We start from the raw sequence: 24,936 nt of genomic DNA on the forward strand, positions 1-24,936 counted from the left end.
TGCCAGATTCAGAAAGATCAGCTTCTTTAATCTTACAGGATTTGTGTTCCTCTGTGACCTGCAGACCTGCTTTATCAGGGAGTTTGGACTAGTTGATCTCTAAAGGTCCCTTCCAGCCCCTACCATTCTATGATTCTAGGATTTTTAATTTTTTTTTCAATGCTCAAAAAATAATCCATTGATTTCTGTTATTGTGGCAATATAATCACACTTAAAGTGTCTCCGTTATGTGATGCTATTAAATAGCTTGTATTTTTTTACCTCTTCATTCTTTGCCCAGTGAGGCAATAGATAAACCAGACAATGGCCTTTTGAAGTTTTATTGAATTCATTGATGTCTGTGGGAAGTACTTCCTTATGCTATAGCATAGATTAAATCTTTTTTTAGGATTGTAGCTTGACATAGTATTGTGAAAAGAAGAGTTTGGTTGGTTTGGGATTTTTTTGCATTATAAACAAGCCAGGAAACTAGGGAGAAAAAAAAATCAAAATTATTTCTTCTTTAATGATGAATAGTGTATGTCATTTTTCCCATGGCACAATTTAGAGACATTAGGAATTAGTAGTCCTTTAAAGTCTTGAAACACTTAGATGAAAGGGTAGATATGCTTCCACATCAAGACTTTATGCTGCAAAAGAATACCTCTGTGTGTCTGTTAATAATGATTTTTTAAATCACAATTCAGTACAGTCTTAATAAAGCACAAAGTTCACAAAACATCTAGAAAATTGTTTTTACTTGAAGAGAACTTGCATGTATTAGTAAATCAAATATTTAAAACTGTTTCATATAAATTAAAAAGGCTTCTAAAAAGTCTTAAATGTAATAAACTAATCAGTTATAAAACTTTGCTTTTTCTGATCATGTACAAATACTTCAGTTTGTTTTTAACTACTAAACATTTGAAAATACAAAATAATATAGAAGATAATTTGCTTAAGAGGAAGGCTTTGTAACCGCGCCTTTTACTCTAAATTGAGATTCATATGAGTTAAGAAGTGCAAGAGCTTTTCATAGAATTTCAAAACAAAATACTGAAAGACTGGCTGCCATTCACAAACTTGAATTATGATTCTGTAGTATGCTAAATATTCTCTAAAAAAAAAACTTTTCAGGAGTGACAACTAATTAGTTTGTTTGATATTAAATGTTTAAAATTAAATTGACTAAGAGTTCTAAAGCAACTTTGCTGAACAATGCAAATGGAGTTGGCTATTGCTTCTACATCACAAAGGAATTGAATGATAGTACTTTGTAAAATAGCATTTATGGTATTCAATGACTTTAAATTGAGGAGAGCACTCAGGAAAAAGATCTTCTTGAGATAAAGAGAGAACCCTTATCTGTCAAGATATTAAACAAGAAATATCAATGCTTCAGTTAAAAGGTGCAGTTGCAAGGCATTAAAATCATAGAATCATAGAATGGTAGGGGTTGGAAGGCACCTTTAGAGGTCACCTAGTCCAACCCCCCTGCAGAAGCAGGTTCACCTAGATCAGGTCGCACAGGAACCTGTCCAGGCTAACTGTTCTTCATTTAGATGTTTTGTCTGCTGTTTAAAGATAAAAAATATATTCTTTATTTTATTTGGCACTTTTCTTTAAAGAAATAAGCAAAATTTCCAAGCTATTTCTTACTCTGTCAGAAATATAGATGTTTTGGTTAAGTATGCAGGACCCAAGAGAGAAAACTGAGATGCCTTGTTTTGAAAACTAGGTGGAATGAAATGGTAAAGAAAAATAAATAGTGACAGAAATAAGACTCTTACTGTAATATTCCTTAAATTTGAGGGAGGGAAAACGTATTTTTAACTGTCATTTACAAATCAAATGGTTACTTGCATTCTAGCACAAGTTATATAGAATATTTTACCCTGGAAAAGTCTTCCTGCATATCACCTGTAATGCTTTCGTAGCTTGCTGTGAAATTATGTATGTTCTTGATGAGAACAGTTTTCTTAAAATAGAATTGATGACAAACAGTTGTAGAAGTCTGTATATAAAAAACAAATGTTGAAACCAGAAGTTTCTGGCAAACAGAAAGAAGTTAGACTTGTCATGAAAGCATTCATCCTTTTCAGAAAAAAAAAACAAAAAAACAAAAAAACAACTTACTACAGATTTTGGTTGAGTAACACATTCTTAAGCCTGAAAAGCTGTGGTTTTTTCCATCCAGTTCTCAGTCCACTTTTGATCTTCTAATTTGTTGTATAAAATTGAGTAGTATTGTGTCATCGTTCACAATTTTTGTCAGAGTAGCTCATGCATGAAACACTGAGAAGCCTTGCAAGTTACAAAAGTGCATCTCACCCATTGTTGATCAGATCTTTCTTTCTCTTCCAAGACAGTTAGGAAGCAATCACAGCAGTTAGAGAATGTTGTAACAGATAAGCAGTTGTCTTTCTAATTTTGTTATAGGTGAATTGTAAGCTGAATGTAGAGAAGACTTCCAAATAAGCTGGACTGATGTGCGCAGTAAAGGAATGAAGTATGGATGTGAAGGAACGTAGGCCGTATTGCTCCCTGACAAAGAGCAGACGGGACAAGGAACGGCGCTATACAAATTCTTCTGCAGAAAATGAGGAGTGCAGAGTGCCTACACAGAAGTCTTACAGCTCCAGTGAAACCTTGAAAGCTTTTGATCATGATTCCTCTAGGTTGCTGTATGGAAACCGGGTAAAAGACTTGGTCCACAGAGAAGCAGATGAGTATACCAGACAAGGTAGGCAAGATGTTTTAACTCAAGACTATATAATTAATTTAGTACCAAATAACAAAGGATTCTTGCTGCAGGAAGAGAATGTTATTATACCAGCTTTGTCAGGCTTAGTAGTACTCTACACACAAAGTACACTTTGTTTTACAAAGATGGGGAAGTATTGTGTACCATCTTTGAAATAAGTTTCCTGTGCATCATATATTGCATCATATATCATATATATAACTGCCCATGTTGGGCAATGGATCAGTGATAACATTGCAGATTCAAATATGAAGTATTCAGGCCTTACAGTATAAAAACTAGGCCCTCAGCACAAACTAAACTCATTAACAGATTGCCCAAAAGTTTGCCACTCCAATATACCTAAAGTGAACATAGCTTAAAAATTAATAAAAATAAACAAATGCAACTGTTCCAAAAAGGCCAAACCATATGAACAGATTTGGGGAAACAGTCTATGTGGATGAGCATACAAATACTGTATTAGCTCAGTGTCTTTATCTCCTAGCTCACAAGGGCAGTAACAGAGTGGTGACAGTAAGGTAAATTAATTCACAGTTAATGCATTGAGATTTGTTGGGGGATATCTATGTGTAGATAAGTTTGTTGGGAGATATTTTTTTTTATTAGTACATATCTATGGTATTTAACCAGGTGCTAACAGGTTGCTAGATCTTACTATTGAATTTCTGAGTAAAGGACTGGAGAGACATCTATGGAGATACCTAAGACCTGACTGAATGTTGTCCTGGACAACTTGATGTAGCTGACCATACCTGAGCAGAAGGTTAGGACAAGGTAATCTCAAGAGGTCCCTTTGGAACCTCGTAGATTCTGGAAAATTGCACTTGGCTTCAGTTAGCGTTAAGCATTTATACATCATTTTTGGATTCAAAACTGTAGTCTCTGGAATTGACATTTCTACATTTCCACAACTAAATTAATTAACAGAAGGAGAGAAAAAAAAAAAAAAAGGTTACGAGATGTGTGGAGGATTGTAGCCCAGCTATCTAAAAGGATAAAGCTAGGCCAAGAACTGTGTGAACCTACGCCTCTCTTCTGCATAAAGCTATCTTCTCTTCTATGAGGAAACAAGAATAGATTTAGGAGTAAAGAAAGCTTTCTCCTTGTGAGGAAATCCTTAGTTTTAATTTTAGAAATGTTTAAAAAATATTTTCCCCATTGGTGTTTTTTCTTTGTTCAAAGTAGAGTAACTTTACATTAGAATTAGAGCTGGACAGATGGTATTGACTTTTTTGCCTACGAATGTTTGCAGGGGAAATGAAAATATTTCTCTTAGGCTCCTGTCGCTGAGACTTGCTGCTACTGTCATGTGCCTGCCTTCTGCTGTGCATTTTTTATTTCTGTGATATGTTGAAACTTCAGATTCTCACTACTTTCTAGTTTTTAAGTCATTATATGCCTTGATCTCATTACTTTAATGAGGTAAAATAAGAGGAACTTTTCTAGGACCTGTACTGTAGTGATTTTATTAGTACTACTGACAAAATTCTATCAAAATAGGCACCATTTATTTAACGAATTAATAAACTATCGCTTGGATAGAGTACTAGTCTTTTTAAATAGCATTAACGAAATGGAAGAAGTTAAGTATTCTGGCATATCACACATGGTGGTCCACTAGGGCTTAGGTTTTTTATCTTCTTCATTGTCTTTAGTGAAGCACATAAAATGTACTCAATACTTATTGCCCAATATGCAACAAATTACACATCTATTGGCCTAAAATGGCAGTCTGGGATGTGTAGTCTTGTCTTCACCTTTCGGTAGTCTCAGCACTGTCATCTGTATCTTTGATTTTCCTCATGGTCCTTTCAATTCTTTTTGTATAGCTTATTGACTTCCTCTAATGCATGCTGGTTTAGTACCTTTGGGGACTACCTGCAGGTTTGATAGGGTCAGGTTTTTTAGGACTTGTTTTGCAGTCTTAGATAGAGTATTACTTTGATTCATCTTTGAGAGAATTTGCTGCTTTTGGCGTTGGAAGCATTTTGTGGAAAAGGTGTTCAAGGTCATTCCAAAGATGTTTAAATAATATAATAAACTCTTCCCTGTATTTATTTCTTTCTCCTTTATTTAGAAATAGTGCAGATATGTGGCGTTGTTGACAGCCTAATTACATTCTAGCCTGCTAAATCAACAGAAAATAAATCTATAAGCAAAAAAAAGGGCAAGCTTTAATAAATACTTTTAATTGGAATTTAATTTTTAAAATTAATCATGGTCAATATTTCATTTTTTTCCCAGACTGAAAAATATCAAATTTCCAATGTCCACTGGAAGGCCACTAGAGAAGTTACATAAATTCCTTAAGTCTTAAAAGTGGCACAATTTTTCAAAGTCTGTGTGGTTTATAGGTGATATGTAGGGATAAAGCCCTTCAAACCTGTCTGCTAATGAATCAAAATTTTCTCACCTCTTCTTCCTGAATTGTCCCAGCACACATCTTTGTGGCCCCTGCTTTCCAAAATCCCATGGTAGGAATTCAGAAAGGGAAGTAGGTGCCCTGTTCAGTGGTAGCTTTATCCCAGGTACTGTAAAGAGGAGATTCTCTAATTGTTGGTTCCAGTCCTCATCTGCTGAATTTCTGTTGCTTGAGATTTATTTTTGGAAACAGAATCAAGAGCCTAAAAATGCAGATGTTTGTCATTGTGAATCTAAAAACAACATTTGATTTCAGTAAAGCATTTGACAGTAAATTGTGATCAATGGGGCAGGGTCTAGTTGGAGACCTGTATCTTTTGGAGTCCCTCAGGGATTGGTACTGGGAACAGTACTATCAATCAGTTCAATCTATTCATTTATGACTCCTACAAGGGAACAGAGGGCACTGGCAGCAAGTTTGCTGATGATACTAAACTGGCGGGACTGGCTGACACACTAGAAGGCTGTGCTGCCATTCAACGAGACCTGGACAGGCTGGAGGGTTGGGTGGGAAGAAATCTAATGAAATGCAACAAGGGCAAGTGTAGAGTCTTACATCAGGGAAAGAATAACCCCATGTACCAGTACGGTTTGGGGAATGAAGCCTTAGAGAGCAGTGTAGGGGAAAGGGACCTGGGAGTCATGTTGAACAGCAGAATGACAACGACCTAGCAATGTTGCCTCATGGCCAAGAAGGCCGATGGCATCCTGGGGTGTATTAGAAGGGCTGTGGACAGTAGGGCAAGAGAGGTTCTCCTCCCCCTCTACTCTGCCCTCATGAGACCACAGCTGGAATATTGTATCCAGTTCTGGACCCCTTAGTTCAAGTAGGACAGGGAGCTGCTGGAAAGAGTTCGGCACAAGGTCACCAATATGATGAAGTGAAGCATCTCCCTTATGATGAAAGGCTGAGGGAGCTGGGGCTCTTCAGCTTGCAGAAGAGGAGACTGAGGGGTGATCTCAGTAGTGTTTATAAATATGTGAAGGGCACAAATATGTCAAGATCAGGAGGATGGAGCCCGGCTCTTCTCCATGATGTCCAATGATGGGACAAGAGTCATCAGGTAAAAGCTGGAACATAAGAGGTTCCAAAGAAACACAAGGAAAAACGTCTTCACTGTGAGGATGACAGAGCACTGATACAGGCCGCTCAGATGGGTTGTGGAGTCTCCTTCTCTGGAGACATTCAAAGCCCACCTGGCTGAATTCCTGTGTGCACGACTCTAGGTGGTCCTGTTCTGTCAGCTAGGTTGGACTAGAGGATCTTTAGAAGTGCCTTCCAACCCTTAAGATTCTGTGTGATTTAAAACAGATAGTAAAATATTTGAACACAACATTATTATATAACTGGGATTACCTTGTTAATTTTGAATCCCAGTTGACAAGACTGGAAAAGTAGGTATGCTTGTTTAGGAAATTGTAACTTTGTCTAGGTTGCTTTCAGTTAATATCAACAAGAGATAAGACTTATTTAAATCTCCTTCCCTTCTTCTCAAACCCCTTCATCTGTTACAAAACTGGTTTTGTTTTTAAACTCCTTTGATGAGGATTATTTAGCCTACTATTTTTAGAACTTCTCATTTATTTATTTTCACTTTGTTGTTGATTCCTACATAAGATTCAAATTTACTGGTAAACATGTGAATAATTAAACTCAGCACCCAGCCATGAAACAATGAGCTTTTTTCTTTACATGTATTTTTAAGATAGATAATCTTGTACTACATGTTTGAGAAGATGCCTAATGCCATCGTTGACAACAGATGAAGCACCGTGAAAGGCTATTTACTTTTCAAGGTGTGATGATACAATGATATGTTTGCTATTTGTGTACTGGGGAGGAAGACGACACCGGTTTTCTTACACCTTGAATATCCAGCTATAATGAGCAGCCTGTTTTAAACAGACAACTTCCCCATTTGAATTCAGCAACCTAAATGCTTATATTTTGGTATACGCCCAAGTATCTGGCTGAATTCAGGATTAAAGCTGACTGTATAAAGTTTAATTTCTCTGTAAAACAGAAATTCCTGTGTTTACAAAATGAAACTACCGTGTGAAGTCGTATCTAGTACATAGGAGACTGCTATGCAAAAATATCTGAAAGTGTGACATGACTATGGAGTGGGAGGGAATTGCGGAAATGTAGAATATATTTTAAAATTTGCATCTTGAAAAGATAATTGGAATTATTGCAATAATATAATAATAATTACTATTATAACTAATAATATGATTATGAAAATAATTTGAAGGAGATGATGAATCAAATGAGACTCAGAAGAACTGAAAAAAAATTTCATTAAATTAGTAAGAAAAATACAGTAAGGCAAAAAATGTATTTTATTTACCCTCAGATACACGGCAAAGGGAAGAGAGGAATATGCGATACCTCTTAGTCATTGTTCCGTTTCAAAGAGTTTTGTTGTTGCAGGACAGTATAGTGATCCACGTCAGAGAATATCATGTCAATCGAGTTTCTGCACAGGAGCAGGAGGCTGACCCACAAGCACATGTGACAGGCTGCACTGCAGATTTGCGAGTGCTCCTGTTTTTATACACAGTAGTGACAGCACTGTTTGCGAACTGTGTGAACTGAAAAGCTGAGCTGCACAATACCTTTTGCTAATAGAAGATCCAATGAGGTAGTATAGATTTTGTTAAATTTTTGCTTTTTGAAAGCTTAAGTCAACTATGGTTTTGTCTCCAGGTGAAGTTATTTGGTCTTTATAGCTGGCAATTAGAATATCTTCATCAATCAGAACAATTCATTGTCAACCAAGCCTCAATATCAATTTCTTTTCATACTACCCCTTTAAGTTTTGCAGGAGATAGTAGTTGAATGCATGGGTTTGTATCTTTACTTTTCTGGAATACTTAAGTGCCTAAATTAGATTACAAGCCCTAATAACTCCTTGTAGCTGCAAAAAGACAGGATGAACCTTACAAACAAGCAAAGAAAAATAATTTCTTTCCTTCACAATATTCTGGATCACTGATACCAGATTGCTAAAAAGCAAAGCCAGGTACCGGATGTTACAGTGTAGCTGTTGTTCAACTGCCACTCCTGTGACAATTAGATTTAGGTGCTAAAAAAATCTTACCATTCAGCAAAAGAGGGACCTGAAATATATGCTTTGACAATTTTATTTTATTATTTAAGATATTAAACACTGTCAGGGATACCTTTTTAAGACTTCACAAATCTGAAACATTGATTGCAACTTCTATCCTAATGTGATATGTCCCAAAGTCTATTGCTTTTAAAAACTAGCTGCTCAAAATGAGTTATTTGGATAGCAAAATGTTTAATACTTTTAGTCACCATAAATGTCAACTGTAGGATTAAAGGATTTGAATGGTCATGTTTTTAAACCTAAAGCTTGAGTACTTCAAATTTACCCGTGTCAAGCAGTGGAAGGAAAGGTATTTGAGACCATTTGTGACCTTTCACTACTTATGCCTTATTGATGAGCTGATTTTTACTATTGAGAAGGCAAGTGATTCTCAATAGAACTGAAACAGTCTGCTTGGCAGATTATTTACAAGAAGCTATGAAATCATTTATAAGTGACTTTGTGATCTCCTGATGAGCAAATTAATCACCATTCAGTGACATGGTGAGTGCTGTCTCTCAAAATCTGAGGCATGTATTAGACTAAGTGCTTTATGTTACTGGCTGCAGTGCAAGATCTGTCCTGATTGTCATCATGAAGGATAGGTTTTTGCTAGACTAAAACATGGCCACCTGCAGTATCTGCCTGATTTGAGTAGGTAACTTCTGTAAGCAGCATACAGTGTTATTATGTTCTGGATAATTTTTGGCCTTGAGCTAAGCATATAACCTTCTGCCAGAGGTGTGGGCTTTTCTCCTTCTAATACAGGAATAATAACACCATCTCACAGACGTGTTGGGAAGATTAATTAGTTTATGTTTGCAAAATACTTTGAAGATGAAAAGCACTCTAAGTGCTAAGTAATATTATCATCTTTCATTGCTAAACTAGTTAATTCTTAAAGCAACAATAAGAATTTAATTGGTTTTCAGGTTCCAGGTGATAAGGATCTGTTGACTTTTAAAGTTATTCTATTAGCTACAAAGTAGTATTAAGAAAAGCATTTCACTTTTATTTGATTAGGAGTATATTTAGCTCACGCTCAGTGATACGCATACTTGCTCTAAGGTATTCACCTAGTTGAAATTGGCCCCTTGTGGGTCATGGTCTGGAGACAAAGGGCAATTGTCATTCTCTAAGGAAAAATCAACCTTGGTTATTGACAGTAGATTGCTTTAGTACGCATTTCTGCTCAGCTTTGGTAAAAACTTGACTTTTCTTTGACTAGTCCAGTTGTGAAATAAGAGAATAAGTGCTTGATCATAATGATTAAGGATTTATAAGGTGAGCAAGGAGCCTTCACAAGGACTTTCCTCATGGAAAGGAGGATACTATGGAGGGTCTGTAATTGCTCTTACGTCATTGTGTAGCTTGTTTACTGAGACATTTGTGCTGCTCCTGTTCATAATAAAAAATAAACTGGGGACTTGGAAATAAATAGATCACATGCATGGGTATGAAAGGTGACTTCAACGTATTACCGTCTATGGAGGGAATAAAGCTGGAAGAACATGCAGTTAGAGATTGAGTGAAGGAAGGAATGAAAGAGGCTAAAGACTTCTGACTGTCCCATCTACTGATTTAGTGCTTAGGCCTGAGAGTCAGGGCTGTAGGCCAAGCTATGAGTGATTGCTTATTCCATCACTGGCAAATAAATGCAGACAGCAAAGCAGAGATGTAAAATAGGAATAATTCCTCAGAAAGTTCTGTGATACTTTCTGAAATTAGTTTGTAAAACACAATTTGCTGGCTTGAGAGTGAGTACTCAGTGTTACTGAGCTTATTAAAGCCAAAAGAGGGAATGGAAGAGACAAGGGAACAAGTTTTCTATTTCTACAAGTGTTTCTACTTTTTTGCTTTGCAGTGCCATAAATGTCATAAATCCTTTCTTGTCTTCAGCATAATGGTCACTTTTCTAGAAATTCCAAATTAAGACCATGCTACACTACATTTATTATGGGGCTTTGTAGAATGGAAACCCTTTTGGAGGGGATGTGACCAGAAGTATGAGACAGAGTAAGAGGCTTTCATTTCTGCAGAAATCTTCGGGTTTGTACTCTCTGTCATTTCTTGCACTTACCTACAGCGATGATTTGAGCACTTCATTCTGTCCACACATTGCAGAGCTGATTTCCATGCATGTGGGATACTTGTTTATGAAATGTTACAAATAGAAATATGTGAGCTACATTGAAGAGCTCTATTGGGTGGTTTTCTTTATACCAGTTCAGACCCTATTGAACTAAGTTTTCTACCATGCTGTGAGACATATGTGGGTCTGTCCACTCACTTCTGGTGGCAGATATGCCTTTCAGAAATAGTGATAGAGTTTTCTTTCCGCCCTATGGAGAGGAATAGTGGTGAGCCTGAGCTCTATTTTGTGTACTTCTCTTCATGCTACTGCCTCTTTCCTCCTCACCTTCTTTCCCCATTTCAAGCCGTTTATCATGTCATTAGCATCGCACTAACCTTAATGTGGCAGTTCATACCTGTCAGGTCTGTGGTTAGGCTCTTTGCAGACTGGATATCCATCATCTCTACATTGCTTACCCTTGGGTCATATTTTCTTCACATCTATCAAATTTAGGCTGTATTCGTATTTTGTAATAAATGGATGCTGGGATTTTGATGATTTGGTCCCGGGATCTAAAGATTGAGATAGAGGCCTAAAATGTCATTTTGGTCGTGATCAAGACTTTGTGTTCCTTATTACTCAGGGAGTTTTATTTCTTTTTTAAATTCACAGCATCCTTTTTTTTTTCTTGCAACCCATTCTCTGTACAGCTCTGTTAATTTCTCTTGATTTAGTGTGTGTATTATGTAATCACAGTCATAAAACCAGATTTTTATATAAAATCTCCAAATTTGGAACCAGAATGTTTAAATTATTCATTCATTTATTGGAAGGTGATTGCTGATGCTGTAGCTTGAAGCTTGGAATTGTGGAATTGTGAAATTATCTTCAGCTGCTGACTTTAATCTTACTCTGTGGTAACTTCAGAAGGACTTGATGATGTCCTTTATCCTTACACTGGATTAAGAAGTGTGCTTATGTCTGTGGATTAGTACTGACAATCCCTTGCCAACCTCAAGTCTAACACGGAAAAAATAATGAGTCTCCCATGCTGCACAGAAGAATCTGCATGTCTGAACCATAATTTAGAAAAAGGAAGATGTGTTCTATTCACATTGATTCTGCTCTAGTTGTTAAAATAAAAACTTTCCCAGGCTAGCATGTCATTCAATGTAGTTATTATATGGTTTAATGATAATAAAATGCATGGCTGGTTTAAATATTAGGTTTGAAATACTTTACTTCCCATTAAAAATAATTGTGGGGTGATTTTTTTTTTCTAATTGACTAAGGTTTTGAGTCTCACATAAGGCTCTTCTACAAAGACTGACACAGTAAGCGCACTCAGAAAACTCACGGTATCTGGCACTAACTCTTTCAGAAGTCACTGAGACCATGACTAACTCCTCCCTATACACTTTGAAAGCCTATAAGGAATGTGAGAACCGTGCAGTTGATGTTCACTCAGAATAACAAGCACTTGAAAGTTATATGCATAGTTTGTAAGATTTGATAGAATTTAATGTTGTTTCTTATTAGGTAGTTTACTGGATATATTGGAGAAGCAACTGGCTTTCATATGAATCTTACAACTCTATTCTAAATCAGATAATGACAAGAAAAGGAAGTTAAGATGGAAAAGTGAATAGAGTAGAAAGGTCATGACAGAGAGATTAAGAGTCAACAAGGAAGAAGGTTGTGATGAGTGAAGAGAAAAACATAGGAATTAAAACCAGGAGGAAAACATGATAAAGTGGATTAGGACGGTTTAAATTTCAGAGATCACTTTCACAAAAAAAAAAAAAAAAAAAAAAAACGAAAAAACCCCCAACCAAATGAGTAAAACAGGCTGAAGCAGTAAAATAATACTACAGCAAATCAGAAAGAAAAAATGTTGTTATAGACAAAGCTCATTGCTTGTCAATCTCCACTGCAATTTCTTGCTTTCCTAGCAAACAGAACTCTGCAAGTTCAGCTTTGAACACTCCTTTTAGTAAATGTATTGTGAAGTTTGTGTGACAGAATGGATGGTATTATATCTATTACTTTTTTTTTTTTGTGTACTTGTGTTCTACCCACCTAACATTCTGTACTTCTCAAGACAGGATTTGTACATCTCTTATCATACTTTTGCAAAGCATCTGTTTTGCTATTTTCTTTTTCAAAATATTTTGCCTTTCATTTCCAGCAAATTTGTTATTCTACTGTACATTTACTTCCATTTCTGTGACCTTGCCTTACAAAGGACCTTTGTAAGCATGCCACACTGTATTTGCCCCCGTAAATGGAAAAAGTATTTTATTGAAGAAGTTACATATATTTTCTTAAGAAATCAGCTAGAATTGACACTTGAAAGTATATAATGTAGATTAGCACACAATTGAATTCTGTATTTTTCATTGTCCTGGTTTAGGTCCATCTAGAAACAAAGGACCACCATCAGCCGTAAGTACCAAGCGGCTTTGGAACACCCTAAGGAGAGGGAGGACTCAATTGCCAATTATGGTCCCAGGAAAAACAGGACTATTGCAGAATTACAGAATGGTAGGGGTTGGAAGTGACCTTTAGAGATCATGTAGTTCAACCCCCAGTTTCAACTTGGGTAAGAAAACAGAAATTAATTTAATCCACCAACAACAACCAAAACCATAAAAAATAAAAATCCATAATAAACAGAAAATTACACAGAGTGCTACAGTGATGAAAAGCACAATCATCCCTTTAAGACCACCTTTTCCCACCCCTCTTCTCTTCCCAGGCTCACAGCCCTGATCCCAGTGTCTTTACCTCTTCCCCTGCTGAACTGCTTAGTGGGGGCAGGGAATGAGGGTTTCAGTCAGTCTTTTCTGCAGCCCCCAGGCTCTCCAGCACGGCCTGCACCATGGCTGACTCCTCCCACAGTCTCTTGCCTGTCCGGGCACACTCACCCAGAGCTGCTGGTGGCTCTGAGCCCTGCCATTGCTCTCCATGGGTTACAGGTGCACAGCTGCATTCTCGCCACAGGTTGTAGAGGGGTCTCCGGTCCAGCGCTCCTCCTTCCTTCCTCCTTCTCTGACTGTCGGGTCTGCATGGTCATCTCCATCTTGTACCACTCCTCCACCTCCTCTTGCAGCTCAGATTTCTTTTAAATAGTGATGGTAGAGGCACCAGATTGCCCTGGCCAAGCTGGAGCTGGGTTCACTTCAGAGAAAGGGAATGTTTCAAGAACTACTTACTGGGACCAGCGCTGCAGCTCTATCCCTCTGTTTCCAACCAAAAAGCAGTTTCTCACAAACCCATGACATTCAGGAATTAGTAAAGCAAATGGGCCAGCCAGTTTGCACTTAACAGAGCTATTCCTTCATACCTGTCATGAGCTGTACAAGTAGGCAAGGTATTGTTGAATCAGGGCAGTAGTCTTGAGCTCTGGATTGTACAGAAATAATGAAGCATTTGATGAGGTGCAACTGTTGTCAGGCTTCCACTCTACAGAACGCGTTCAGAGGTATTAAGAACAAGCTCCAGGTAAGAATCACACAGAATCACAGAATCTTAAGGGTTGGAAGGCACCTCAAAAGATCATCTAGTTCAACTTCCCTGACAGAGAAGGACCACGTTACAGAGTAACTAATACAAGTGGGCTTTGAATGTCCCCAGAAAAGGAGACTCCACAACCCCGTTGGGCAGCCTGCTCCAGGGATCCGTCACCCTCACAGTGAAGAAATTCTTCCTTGTATTTCTTTGGAACCTCTTATGTTCCAGCTTATATGTATTGACTGTTGTCCTATCACTGGCCATCATTGAGAAGAGCCTGGCTCCATCCTCCTGACACCTGCCCTTTATGTATTTGTAAACATTACTGAGATCACTCACCCCTCAGTCTCCTCTTCTGCAAGCTGAAGAGCCCCAGCTCCCTCAGCCTTTCATCATAAGGGAGATGTTTCACTCCATCATATTGGTGACCCTGTGCTGAACTCTTTCCAGCAGCTCCCTGTCCTACTTGAACTGAGAGGCCCAGAACTGGATACAATAGTCCAGCTGTGGTCTCACGAGGGCAGAGTAGAGCAGGAGGAGAACCTCTCTCGACCTCCGGCCCACAGACCTTCTAATACACCCCAGGATGCCATTGGCCTTCTTGGCCACAAGGCCACAAGGCTGGCTCATGCTCATCCTTCTGTCCACCAAGACCGCCTGGTACCTTTCCCCTACACTACTCTCTAAGGCTTCATTCTCCAACCTGTACTGGTACATGGGGTTATTCTTTCCCAGGTGCAAGACTATATTTGCCCATGTTGCATTTCATTAGATTTCTCCCCTCCCAACCCTCCAGCTGGTCCAGGTCTCATTGAATGGTATCATAGCCTTCTAGTGTGTCAGCCAGTCCTGCCAGTTTAGTATCATCAGCAACTTGCTGCCAGTGCCCTCTGTTCCCTTGTAGGAGTCATAAATGAATAGATTGAACAGTACTGTTCCCAGTACCAATCCCTGAGGGACTCCAAAAGATACAGGTCTCCAACTAGACCCTTTCCCTCTGGTCACAACGCTCTACCTTCTTTCCTTCAACCAGTTAATAATCCACCTCACTACCTGATCATCCAGCCCACGCTTTCTCAGTTTTATTGACTCCACCTTCTCTGTGTCCTCTGTCACCAGGGCACCCATCTCATTCAACAGTGGGCCTGCATTACCTCTAATGTTAGTTTTGTTTGCAATGCATTTGAAGAAGCCCTTTGTGTTGTCCTTGACCTCCTTTGCAAGGTATAACTCCAATGAGGCTTTAGCTTTCCTAGTTGTCTCCTTATATCCTTTGATGACAGTCTTATATTCATCCCACATGGCCATCCCTTCCTTCCATGATCTATAGACTCTCTTCTTTCACTTGAGTTTGCCCAACAGTTCTCTGTTTAACCATGCAGGTCTCCTGGCTCCCTTTCTTGTTTTCCTACCAAAGTTGACCCTGCTGAAGTCCTGGGTTGTGATTCTGCTTGGTATTGTGTTCCTACCACACAAGATACTGAACACCAACTTGTGGTTGCTGTACTGAAGGCTTTTTAAATAGCTTTTGAACTTTCTCTGTAACCTCGTCAGTACCAACCTGCATTACCAACAGCTGGTAGTAGTCAGCTGGCTGCACCAGACCAGGGAGATTCCTGGCAACATTTCTAACGCGGACCCCAGGGAGGTAGCAGACTTCTCTGTGGGATGGATCCAGTCTCAAATAGCAATATCTAGCTTCAAATAGCAAAAACGCATCCACTATATAGTGTCTAAACATGAATACAAAAGGAAGTAAGTGTTTTTCCCATATCAATAGCAGAAAACAACATGGTCCTTACAGTAACACTTTGACATCAGTGTTGCTTACACAGTAAACTTATATGATAAGCATTGTAGAGGACATTTTTGTATGTAATAGTCTGTAAAGAGAAGATAAATAACTGAGAAAAATATTTTTCCTCATCTACTTTCTAAATAAATGAGACTTCTTTTAATTAAAAATCAAAACAAAACAAGATTAAGTAGGGAATGAGGGAATGTAATGGAGAAGATTGGTTCTCCTAAGGACCAACATCATTGTTTTGCATCTGTATAGCTTTAATTGTTTGACAATTTTTCTAAGTTTAGGATAAGTATTTTTGTCATGTAAATGCAGATCAACTATAGGGAAAATGTGCTTGATTTTTGAATGACACAAGGGTGTTAAGGCAGATAGAAAAAGGGAAGATACAAAGGAAAAATAGATTAGAAAGGGAACTGACAAGTAATGAAGGATGCAGTGAAATCAGACATGACATGAAACTTCATCAGAAACATAAGCAAGAGCCAAACTAAACAGAATTTTGAGTACGGTCTTGGGTGGCTTTGGTACCTCTGCCTTTTAGGTATTATGTCCATCCTGTTATGACTAAAACAAAGTTAGCAAGGGCACTCAAACTATAATTCCTCTGGTTTTAAAGGTAAAGGTGTGAGTGTATTTTTATACTGAGTAAGCATATGCTTTGGAGGCTTTTCAGGCTTCTTTTTTTATTTCCTGCTTTTCCAAAATAGTCTATTGTTGCTAAAACCTAACTTGTCCATTTATCAGTGGTCAATGAATTAGTAAGGACAGTGCTGATGTCTGGAGCAGTTGACAAATTCTCAGATAATTTTTGTTCATTTCTTCTATTTGCTTCTTTACCCTTTTCGTGGTTTTTAAGAGACTACCTTTGTGTATATAGCTCCAACTTAGAGCAAGGATTGATAATAGTAGTCCTCTTCAAACATCCATTTACGCAGATAATGTTTCCAACTTGAAACATAAGTTATTGTATATGTCTTTGAATAATGTCCCCATGATAGGGAAACAAATGAGGCACAAATGCAGCATTTTTTCCTTTAATTCCAGCTATTAACTTCTGATTTTCTAAAATATTATATAATTTCTGCATACATCACACTTGCTTATATGCAGTATTTGATTAAAGTAAAAAAACAAATAAATTTTCATTTCTAGACAATGTACCCTGTGTGATTTGCCAGAGAACTATATACATACACACACTTTTTCTTTTACAAATAGAATACTTATATATATAAAAACATATATTGAAATTATGTCGGTGTACCTTTTTTTGTTATGTTTTTAACTACTGTAGTTAAGGAGGAACACCAATTGTATGGATCATTGCTTACACAGAACATAGTTGCAACATAACAGGTAGATGTGTATAGTTACTGTTGGCAAATGCTGTATTTTTAACAGTAATTACTGCAAAAGATCCTGAAAGTTATTACATTCATTTTATTCTCATCTGCACAAACAGAATGTGTCAGCAGTCCTTACACTGCCTATAAATTGATATTCGTAGCCAAGAGATATGCAGTATCTAATGGTAGAGTGGTAGTAAACAGCATTGTAGTCAGTTTTTAAAACTTAACTTCGTGATACATCATCCTAAATAATCCAAACTCCAAAGGTGTTTCTAGAACAAATTTCCCTGAAATGTATTGTTTAATTTTTTTCTATTTAACACTTCATACTTCCTTAAAGGAAAGCAAAACAACCCATAAAGCATTATGCCTCTCTGTCTATTCTGTATCTACATTTTCTTCTAAGGAATTAGTTCATTACAATCGCCGAGTTGTTTTTAAGTCTTTATGAACTGTTGAGGCCCTTTATTGTCAGTGAGAGAAATTGCAAAAGTGCGCATAGTGTAAGAAACTGATGATTAAATCCTTCACATTGAAGTCATTCTGGAAAGGTTAATTAGAAGCTCTTAAGAACACAAAAAAGAGAACATCCCCTCTTCATATTGTTTTTAAATCCACTGAGTTACTACAACCTCCTTTTCAGTTTTTATTTTTATTTTGTAATAATTTGATTTGTAATTTCATTTTTCATTATCATTTTTATTATTTCATTCTGCTGCTCAGTAGATCTGTGTTCCAGCCATATTCAGTGTCCTCTATATCCTGGAGGACTTCCAGTTTTCATTGTTCAGGAATCTTAAAATGAGGTAAAATTTTTGTGTCATGTATTCATGATTTCCTTTGGGATATACCTACTCAAATACATATTTTTCCATGTCAACTTTTTGGTTTGGGTTTTGTATTTGGTGTTTTGTTTGGGTTTTTTTCATTTGTGTGGGCAACTTAAACAGTGTACAATCCTCTTAGTAAAGCTCTTAGGAGAGCTTTAATTCAGAAGATGATTTAGCCTGATGTTTCTAAAGCTGTTACAACATTTCTGGACTATTCTGTAAAACTTTTCAGTGTAGTGAAAAGCTCTGATGTATTGGATGTGGTGAAAGAGCAATATGCAAGCCTACCCCCCTTTTCTGTTTTGGCGGTGTGCCAAACTGTTTTGTGATGTGCCGTTTTGATTCTCTCACCTTTCATAAGTGGAGGAAAAAGAAGAAAATATTTCACATGGAGCTAGGCTGTTGTCAAATTAAAGTAAAAAATAAAATTAGTAATAGATGGTAGGTATTATGCTGTGTCTGACACCAGGTCTCTTAGAAAATGATCATGAAGAATGTTATTTCTCTTTAAAATAATAGTTTTCGTAAGAATGGCGGGAAAAAATGTATGGGGGGATAGTTATGGGGAATATTCTCAATCGATGTGTCACATGGGAGTGATTCTCTGAGTGCAAAGAGGTCGTTTTTGCAGTGAAGGGAGCTCAGAACTATGTGGTGCAGGCTGGCTGAGGAACTGCAGGTTGCAATGCTTGCTCGCTGCAGCTAGTCTAATTGTGGCTAAAGAGGCAGCATCTGTGTCTGTCTCTTCCTTCTTCACCTCCAGATCTCAGCGCTGTGAGGTTACAGGAACCCCACTCATAACACTTTGTAGCTCTGAAGTCAACAGCAGTTTTGTTACTGACTCCAGTAACCTTGTCTTTAGTCAAAATTACTTGTTTCATTTCCATTCGGTTCCCAAAATCTTGTCCTTAGAACCAATAAGATACTGCACATGCAACTCTTTAGCCGCTTTGTGTGTGTTTGGGTACACCTATACACACGTGCCCCTAGGCTTCTCCTGTACTTGATTCTGACTTTAGGCAACTGTTTGTAAATGTAGATTTGTATAATAATGTATCAAATGTAAAACCAGTGTTCTAGACTGTCACCCTTAGCATATATTTACCCAAATGCAAAACAATAAGCATTTTTAGATACTTTACTGCTTTCAGCTCCGACCCTATTACCACTGGGCGATTTGTTTGACCTGTTTGCTTCTCTGATTAGTCTCAACTCTCACAAAACCTGAAAATTCACATGGCATGACAGCTTAAAAAATTGATAAGATACTATCAGTGTGCATGGTAATCCTCTGTTCTTATACTCTTCACACTGTTCAGACATAGTCATAGATATGCTTACTCTCCAGTTGTATTTTAGTTCAGATATTTATTCATAGATGCATAAAAATACAGTTTGATTTGTACCTAATTTTAGTAACTGATTTCCATTATTTATGAAAGTCATTGTCAGAATTCATTTATGGTTCTTATGACTGCAGCAATAAAATAATTAACTGTCTCACTTAAAACAAGTCTATGGCCAGGGCATTAACTCTTAATATTTCAGGAATTATTTACACTTCTTTATTCACACTTCTGCAATTCTATAACTTTCTGATTGATAGAATTCTGTTCTTGTAGTATTATAAGCTTCAATTATCTTACTAATGTATTTTTTTTGTTAAATGACTGGTTTTGGAGAAATTAGAATGCCTGTCAGATTCAAAAAATGAATGTGTATTCTAATTTGTTCCCAGAGTTATGAAATAACTGTGAACTAGGGTAGAAAAGCATTATAGGTATAGACGTGCAAATGAGCTTGCCAAGTGTCTATATATCATAAACTGTCTTAAATCTATGGACATAAAAGTAGGATGAAGACACAGCCATTAAAAAGGCAGTCATTTTTGAGTGTCGCATAATTTAGACTCTTTAAGTTATTGAAGTGTCACAAGTTTATTGCACCTAATTTATTAATACAATCATTTGGAATTCACTTATGTCTCTTGCTCTACCTCAAAACAGGGGCTAAAAGTCTATTTAAAATGCACAGACTCTGCTTCATCAGTAAAACCTTAAGTGTTTCTCAAAGTAGAGAGACACAAAAAATAACTTTACAGTAGTCCTTGCAAGTAATGGGTGACCATGTTCCTGTTTGTTTATATTTGTGTATTAAAGTAATACAGAGAGATACAAAGAAGACCAAGTGAGTTTAATTCCCATTTAGTTTTCCATTGCCACATTAGCTGATGTCTATATAGGGGAAATAGTCTTTTGCTTTGGCCTCTAATGAGGACAATAACAACAGCAAAAAAAGATAATAATGAGAAATACCTCGTTACTGCTTTCACACTGAGAAATGAAAAAAGTTTGTAATTTATTTTTAATCCTTTAATGTGCTGAATTGGCTTCTCTTAGTTTGCAGAACTTTCTGTTATATTTCTTTCCTACTCAGGAAACTGACTGTTTAAGCAGTTGACAAAACTAAAGTGTAGTATGAATGAAAAGGGGCACTGCAGAGAGCTGGAGACAAAAGAATCCACTTGATTGTAATACATGTGGAGTTTTGATGAAACACCTTGTTTGATACCTGAGATAATTATACACATAAAGAGTTTTTACTTTTAGGTTCCTTAAAAAAAAATTCTCACCTTTTGTTATCTTTTTTTCCTCTAATCAGGACAGAATTTTACCCTAAGGCAGTTAGGAGTTTGCGAACCAACAACCCGTCGAGGACTGGCATTTTGTGCGGAAATGGGGCTCCCCCACAGAGGTTACTCTATCAGTGCAGGGTCAGATGCTGATACTGAAAATGAAGGAGTGATGTCTCCAGAGCATGCCATGAGACTTTGGGGCAGGGGGGTCAAATCAGGGCGCAGTTCCTGTCTATCGAGCCGTTCCAACTCAGCCCTCACTCTGACTGATACCGAACATGAAAACAAGTCCGACAGTGAAAATGGTAAGTTCTTACACATATGCCCATATATAAATGAATGCTTTATTTGTTGTTTTGGTTGACACTCGATAATTTTAAATCATTACAGGAATGGCCTTGAATTATTTACTTTTTTTTCAGTACTCTTCCCAGAAAAGTCAATATTCAGTATCAGCCCTAACTAATGCACACTTTGAGTGTGACATTTTAGCTGTAATTCTGAAAGAATTTAATCACAAAAAAGATTAGCTCTGTTTTATCTCAGGCCATGCCACCTGTTATCCTTTGGGGAACAGCTAAGTAAGTGGTGATAAAGTTGATCCCCAAGGCCAGTATGCAATCAAAGGTTTCATTGTAAACCTGTCTTCAAGACATCTTGGAGAAGTTGCAGAATCTTAGAAGGGATGAATGAACGCAAAGAATAGCTTATTAACAGGGCTCATGTGATTGGAAAACAAATTTGATTATGCTTTAAACTTCCAAGTTGATGAGAGCGATTGGAATTGTGGCGAAGAGGGACATGTGGCCTTTGATGTTCCTGGGGGACTGGATTACTGTGCAATTAAAATCTGAAAAAAAAAATCGGAACGGCAGCTTTGTAGGATGTGGGGTATAACCACTGTATGTTAAAGCTTAGTGTTTAAATGAAAAGAGGTTAATACAATTGACTGATTTCTTTTTAAAGCTTTTCAAAATTCTTTTTACCTCCACTTGAGGTTACGAGCAGAACATTATGTGGTATTAAATGCACAAATCTTAGAAAACATCTTTAACTTCTTTTTATTTGCAGAAGATTTTCAGCTTTACTCGAATGAAAATGATTGTTCTGTTGACTTCGTGAATTTCTATTGAATGGATTAAAAGGAATAATAAAGAAAAATGAGTAAAAGTTAAAATTAGTGATAGCTATTGCCTGCATGTCTACGCAACATTTTATTAGTTTATTAAACTTGTCAACTGTACAAAAGTCAGAGCAATTTTATTTCTATCCTCGGACAATAACTGTAACATGTCGTAGAAAACAGCAATGTAGATGTATATGTATGGTAATACTTTTAAAAAAGAAACAAACTTCTATTTTAAACTACAATGAGTAATTTTTAGTCCTACCTATTTATTATTTTAACTTCAATTTGAGAATACAAAATCTGTATTTTGGTATTATTCATAGGTGTTGCCCTTCCTCTGGTGTCTGGTTCTAAGTGAAGTCCTTTTTGTGCTGGACTGAATGTTTTGTGGTAGGAGACAGGTATCAGTGTTGATAGGTGACTCATCTTATGCTTGGAACACTTGCCTTGAGTTGGAAGCTAGTTTTAAAGGAGGAGGGAAGGAGTACTCACCTATCTCCTTTTGGCAGTGGAGTTTGTAGGATGACTCTAGATATTTCAGATTTAAAGCAATCTAGAATAAATTGTTGAGCAGTCCAGTGATTCTTCTTTTGAAAGGTCTATACCAAAACAGATTCCTTTCAGTCTTTTGTAAAACCCTAAATTAATGATCTCAAAAATGCATACTCATATATACATGCATGCACGCACACATGCACACAATTTCCTTACAGAGTTATATCTTTACGTTACCAAAGAGGTCAGTTACTGCTTCAGAATTACAATAGGTTTGGTGTACTTTTTTATAAACTTTATAAATACATTTTTTCAAAAAACAAAATATCTTATTATAATATGCCAAAACTTTCTCTGTGAGCTTGAAGTTAGAGTTTTAGTTTCTTTTCTCATGTGTGAGATGTCTGTGAATATGTTAGAAAAGTCTTATTCTGCACTGGTTAAAATTATGCAAGGAACGTCTGATGTTTGATACAACTTCAAAGAAGAGTTTAGTCACTAAAAAGGATTAGAGTTGATTTATTTATTGATAGGAAGGCCAGCAGTCCAACTTAAGAAGGTACTGGGACTGCTGTGAGGCTAATGAAATTGTGATGGCTCAAAAGTCCCCTAGGGTTATGAACTCTATATAACTTGGACCGTGTCATGGATTGCTGTTTCAGTGGAGATGTTATAGAAGTGTTCAAAAGCTTAATCTTCTTTGGTATCTTTCTCTGAGTTTGTGTTTCCACTTACCATGGAAGATTTGGCTGAGAAATGATTTTATACACATAGTTGGAACTCAGTATGTTAAATGCTTGCAGTAGAATAGAAAATACAATTTAAAGCTAAGGAGGTTGTATTGTCCTGGCAGGCACAGGGTTTCTAATCAGAAGACCAAACTGCATGTGCGAGTTTTGTTAATTTATAGCCTGAAGTTAATAGCTGTGCCAGTATACTGTTAAAATCTGACAAATCTGATATGGCTTTTAAACCAAAGTTAAGAGTTACGGCGAGTCCTCTGTACTGTGTCCCTCTGCTGTGTGTGAAAGCTTCCTGACCGATTTTTGATGGTGTTTTACAAGTTAATGCATTTCCATGCAGTATGTTTACCTCTAAGATAAATAAGGAGCAACAGGTTACAATGAGCAAAACATAACACCAGATCATACTTCCTTACCTAAGGACTCAGTTCTTAAGCACTAAAACTGTTCACCCAGTAAAATTTTTCACTGTTTAAATAGCCTATTACCATAAGCTGACCTTTTTGGAGGTAATGGGACTATTCGTGATGATTACAACTGTGACTTATCCTGTAGGTTTATGAACCATATTTGTTGAATGTACTTGGGCTTTCTTTCTTGCCAGTTAGGCAAGAAAAGAAGCTTATTGTCAAAGTACAATTTCCTTTCCTTCCTTATAACCATTTTATTCGCACTTCTGAAATATTTGTGGAGCATGTATCCCTCAGGAAGGCAAAACTCAAAGTTATGTTGCATAATTACAATGATTAAGTGTAAATAGTTTGTTGAATATATAAACTTATATTTGTTGAGGTCTCAATATTGTTTCTAAGGTCCTATAACAGCAACTTAAAATTTTGAGTAATATCAGCAGGGTTAGAAGTTTGCTTGAACAAGTAACATTGTACATGATAAAGTTGCAAAATTTTGAATATACTAATAACATTCATTCATAATACCAGCAGATTTTTTTTTTCATAAGAAAGCATCAGAACTGTATATCAAGCACAGGTTTATCGATGTATTCTCACATCAAACTTTTAGGTTACTCCTTGGTAAGTCATTCTGAAGAGAAATACTTTTCTGTGAGCTCATTCAAGTTCTGTATATGACTCTTGGCATCGTATTCTGAGAGATTTGTTATGTCAACCTCCCTGAAGGAACACCTGCATCTACTAATCTGGGCAACCTACTAGTGTCACATACAGTATGGTGTATCAATTGGAGCATGCATGTGCTTCTTCAGTCTTTCTTCTCCCTTCTCATTGCAGGTTATGTCATAAATGCTGCATCAAGCAGTCTATGTTAGTAGTTGTTCTAGGACCTGTGGCTTTGAAATAAAAGTGTCTCATCTTTTATATGCTAGCCGATATCTTTATGTTGTTAAGCTGTTCTAAGATTACTAAAGTTTGTATTTTAAACTTGATAAATATTCCAGCAGCGTATGAGCTAGAACTTGTAGTTAGACTTCAAATGGGCCTTTTGCATAAAGAGTCAATATATTTTAAGGTATCTTAGAATTCAGTCAATTCTTCAAATTATTTTTAAATCCATTAAACTGCAATCTTTAACTTCACGAGACATCAAAAAGCTAATAAGCAAAACATGAAAGTTAATTGAGCAAGTTATTCCTAAAGTCCAACTCCTTATAGGATCATTTATTTATTTACTTGTTGTGAAGTTATATAACCAGTTTTGTATGCAATTTTTGAGCCAGCCTGAAACTCAGACTGTGAAAATGATTGTGACTAGAAAGTCCCTCACTCCTTTATAACTTAAGCAAGTCCATGTCACTTTTTACCCCTTTGAAAGCAGTATTGACAGTGCTTCTGAAAAAAAGTGTTGAGCACTCCAGGTAGATGTGTGCCAGATTGTTTACTCTGTCCATAGCCACAGAGACTAGCTTGGAGTACAGAAAATAGTTCTGATGTCGATAGAATGTGTTCTGATTTAGTGAAAGTTTTGCACTGATGGGGTTTTTGTCAGAAGACCAGAGGAGATCAGGATGTAGCAAAATAAAAAGAGGAAAGGGAGAGAGATATATGAGATCATGGCCTCAGGCAGTTCTGAATTGGTTAGATAAATGATTTGAAACTTGG

The 24,936-nt window shown here is 36.9% G+C and overlaps 1 protein-coding gene across 3 annotated transcripts in view; it reads left to right on the forward strand.

Moving 5' to 3' along the window:
• The first annotated feature begins 2,490 nt into the window (after window positions 1–2,490).
• TENM3 (teneurin transmembrane protein 3) overlaps window positions 2,491–24,936 on the forward strand; it is a 327,557-nt gene continuing 305,111 nt past the window's right edge. For all 3 annotated transcript variants that reach the window (XM_061992048.1, XM_061992049.1, XM_061992050.1), the window contains exons 1-2: window positions 2,491–2,722; window positions 20,518–20,796. In XM_061992048.1, coding sequence (XP_061848032.1) covers window positions 2,491–2,722; window positions 20,518–20,796 — 511 coding nt within the window. The remainder of the gene's footprint in view (window positions 2,723–20,517; window positions 20,797–24,936) is intronic.

This window comes from Colius striatus, chromosome 3 (genome assembly GCF_028858725.1).
Source record: "Colius striatus isolate bColStr4 chromosome 3, bColStr4.1.hap1, whole genome shotgun sequence".
Classification (NCBI taxonomy): Eukaryota; Metazoa; Chordata; class Aves; order Coliiformes; family Coliidae; genus Colius; species Colius striatus.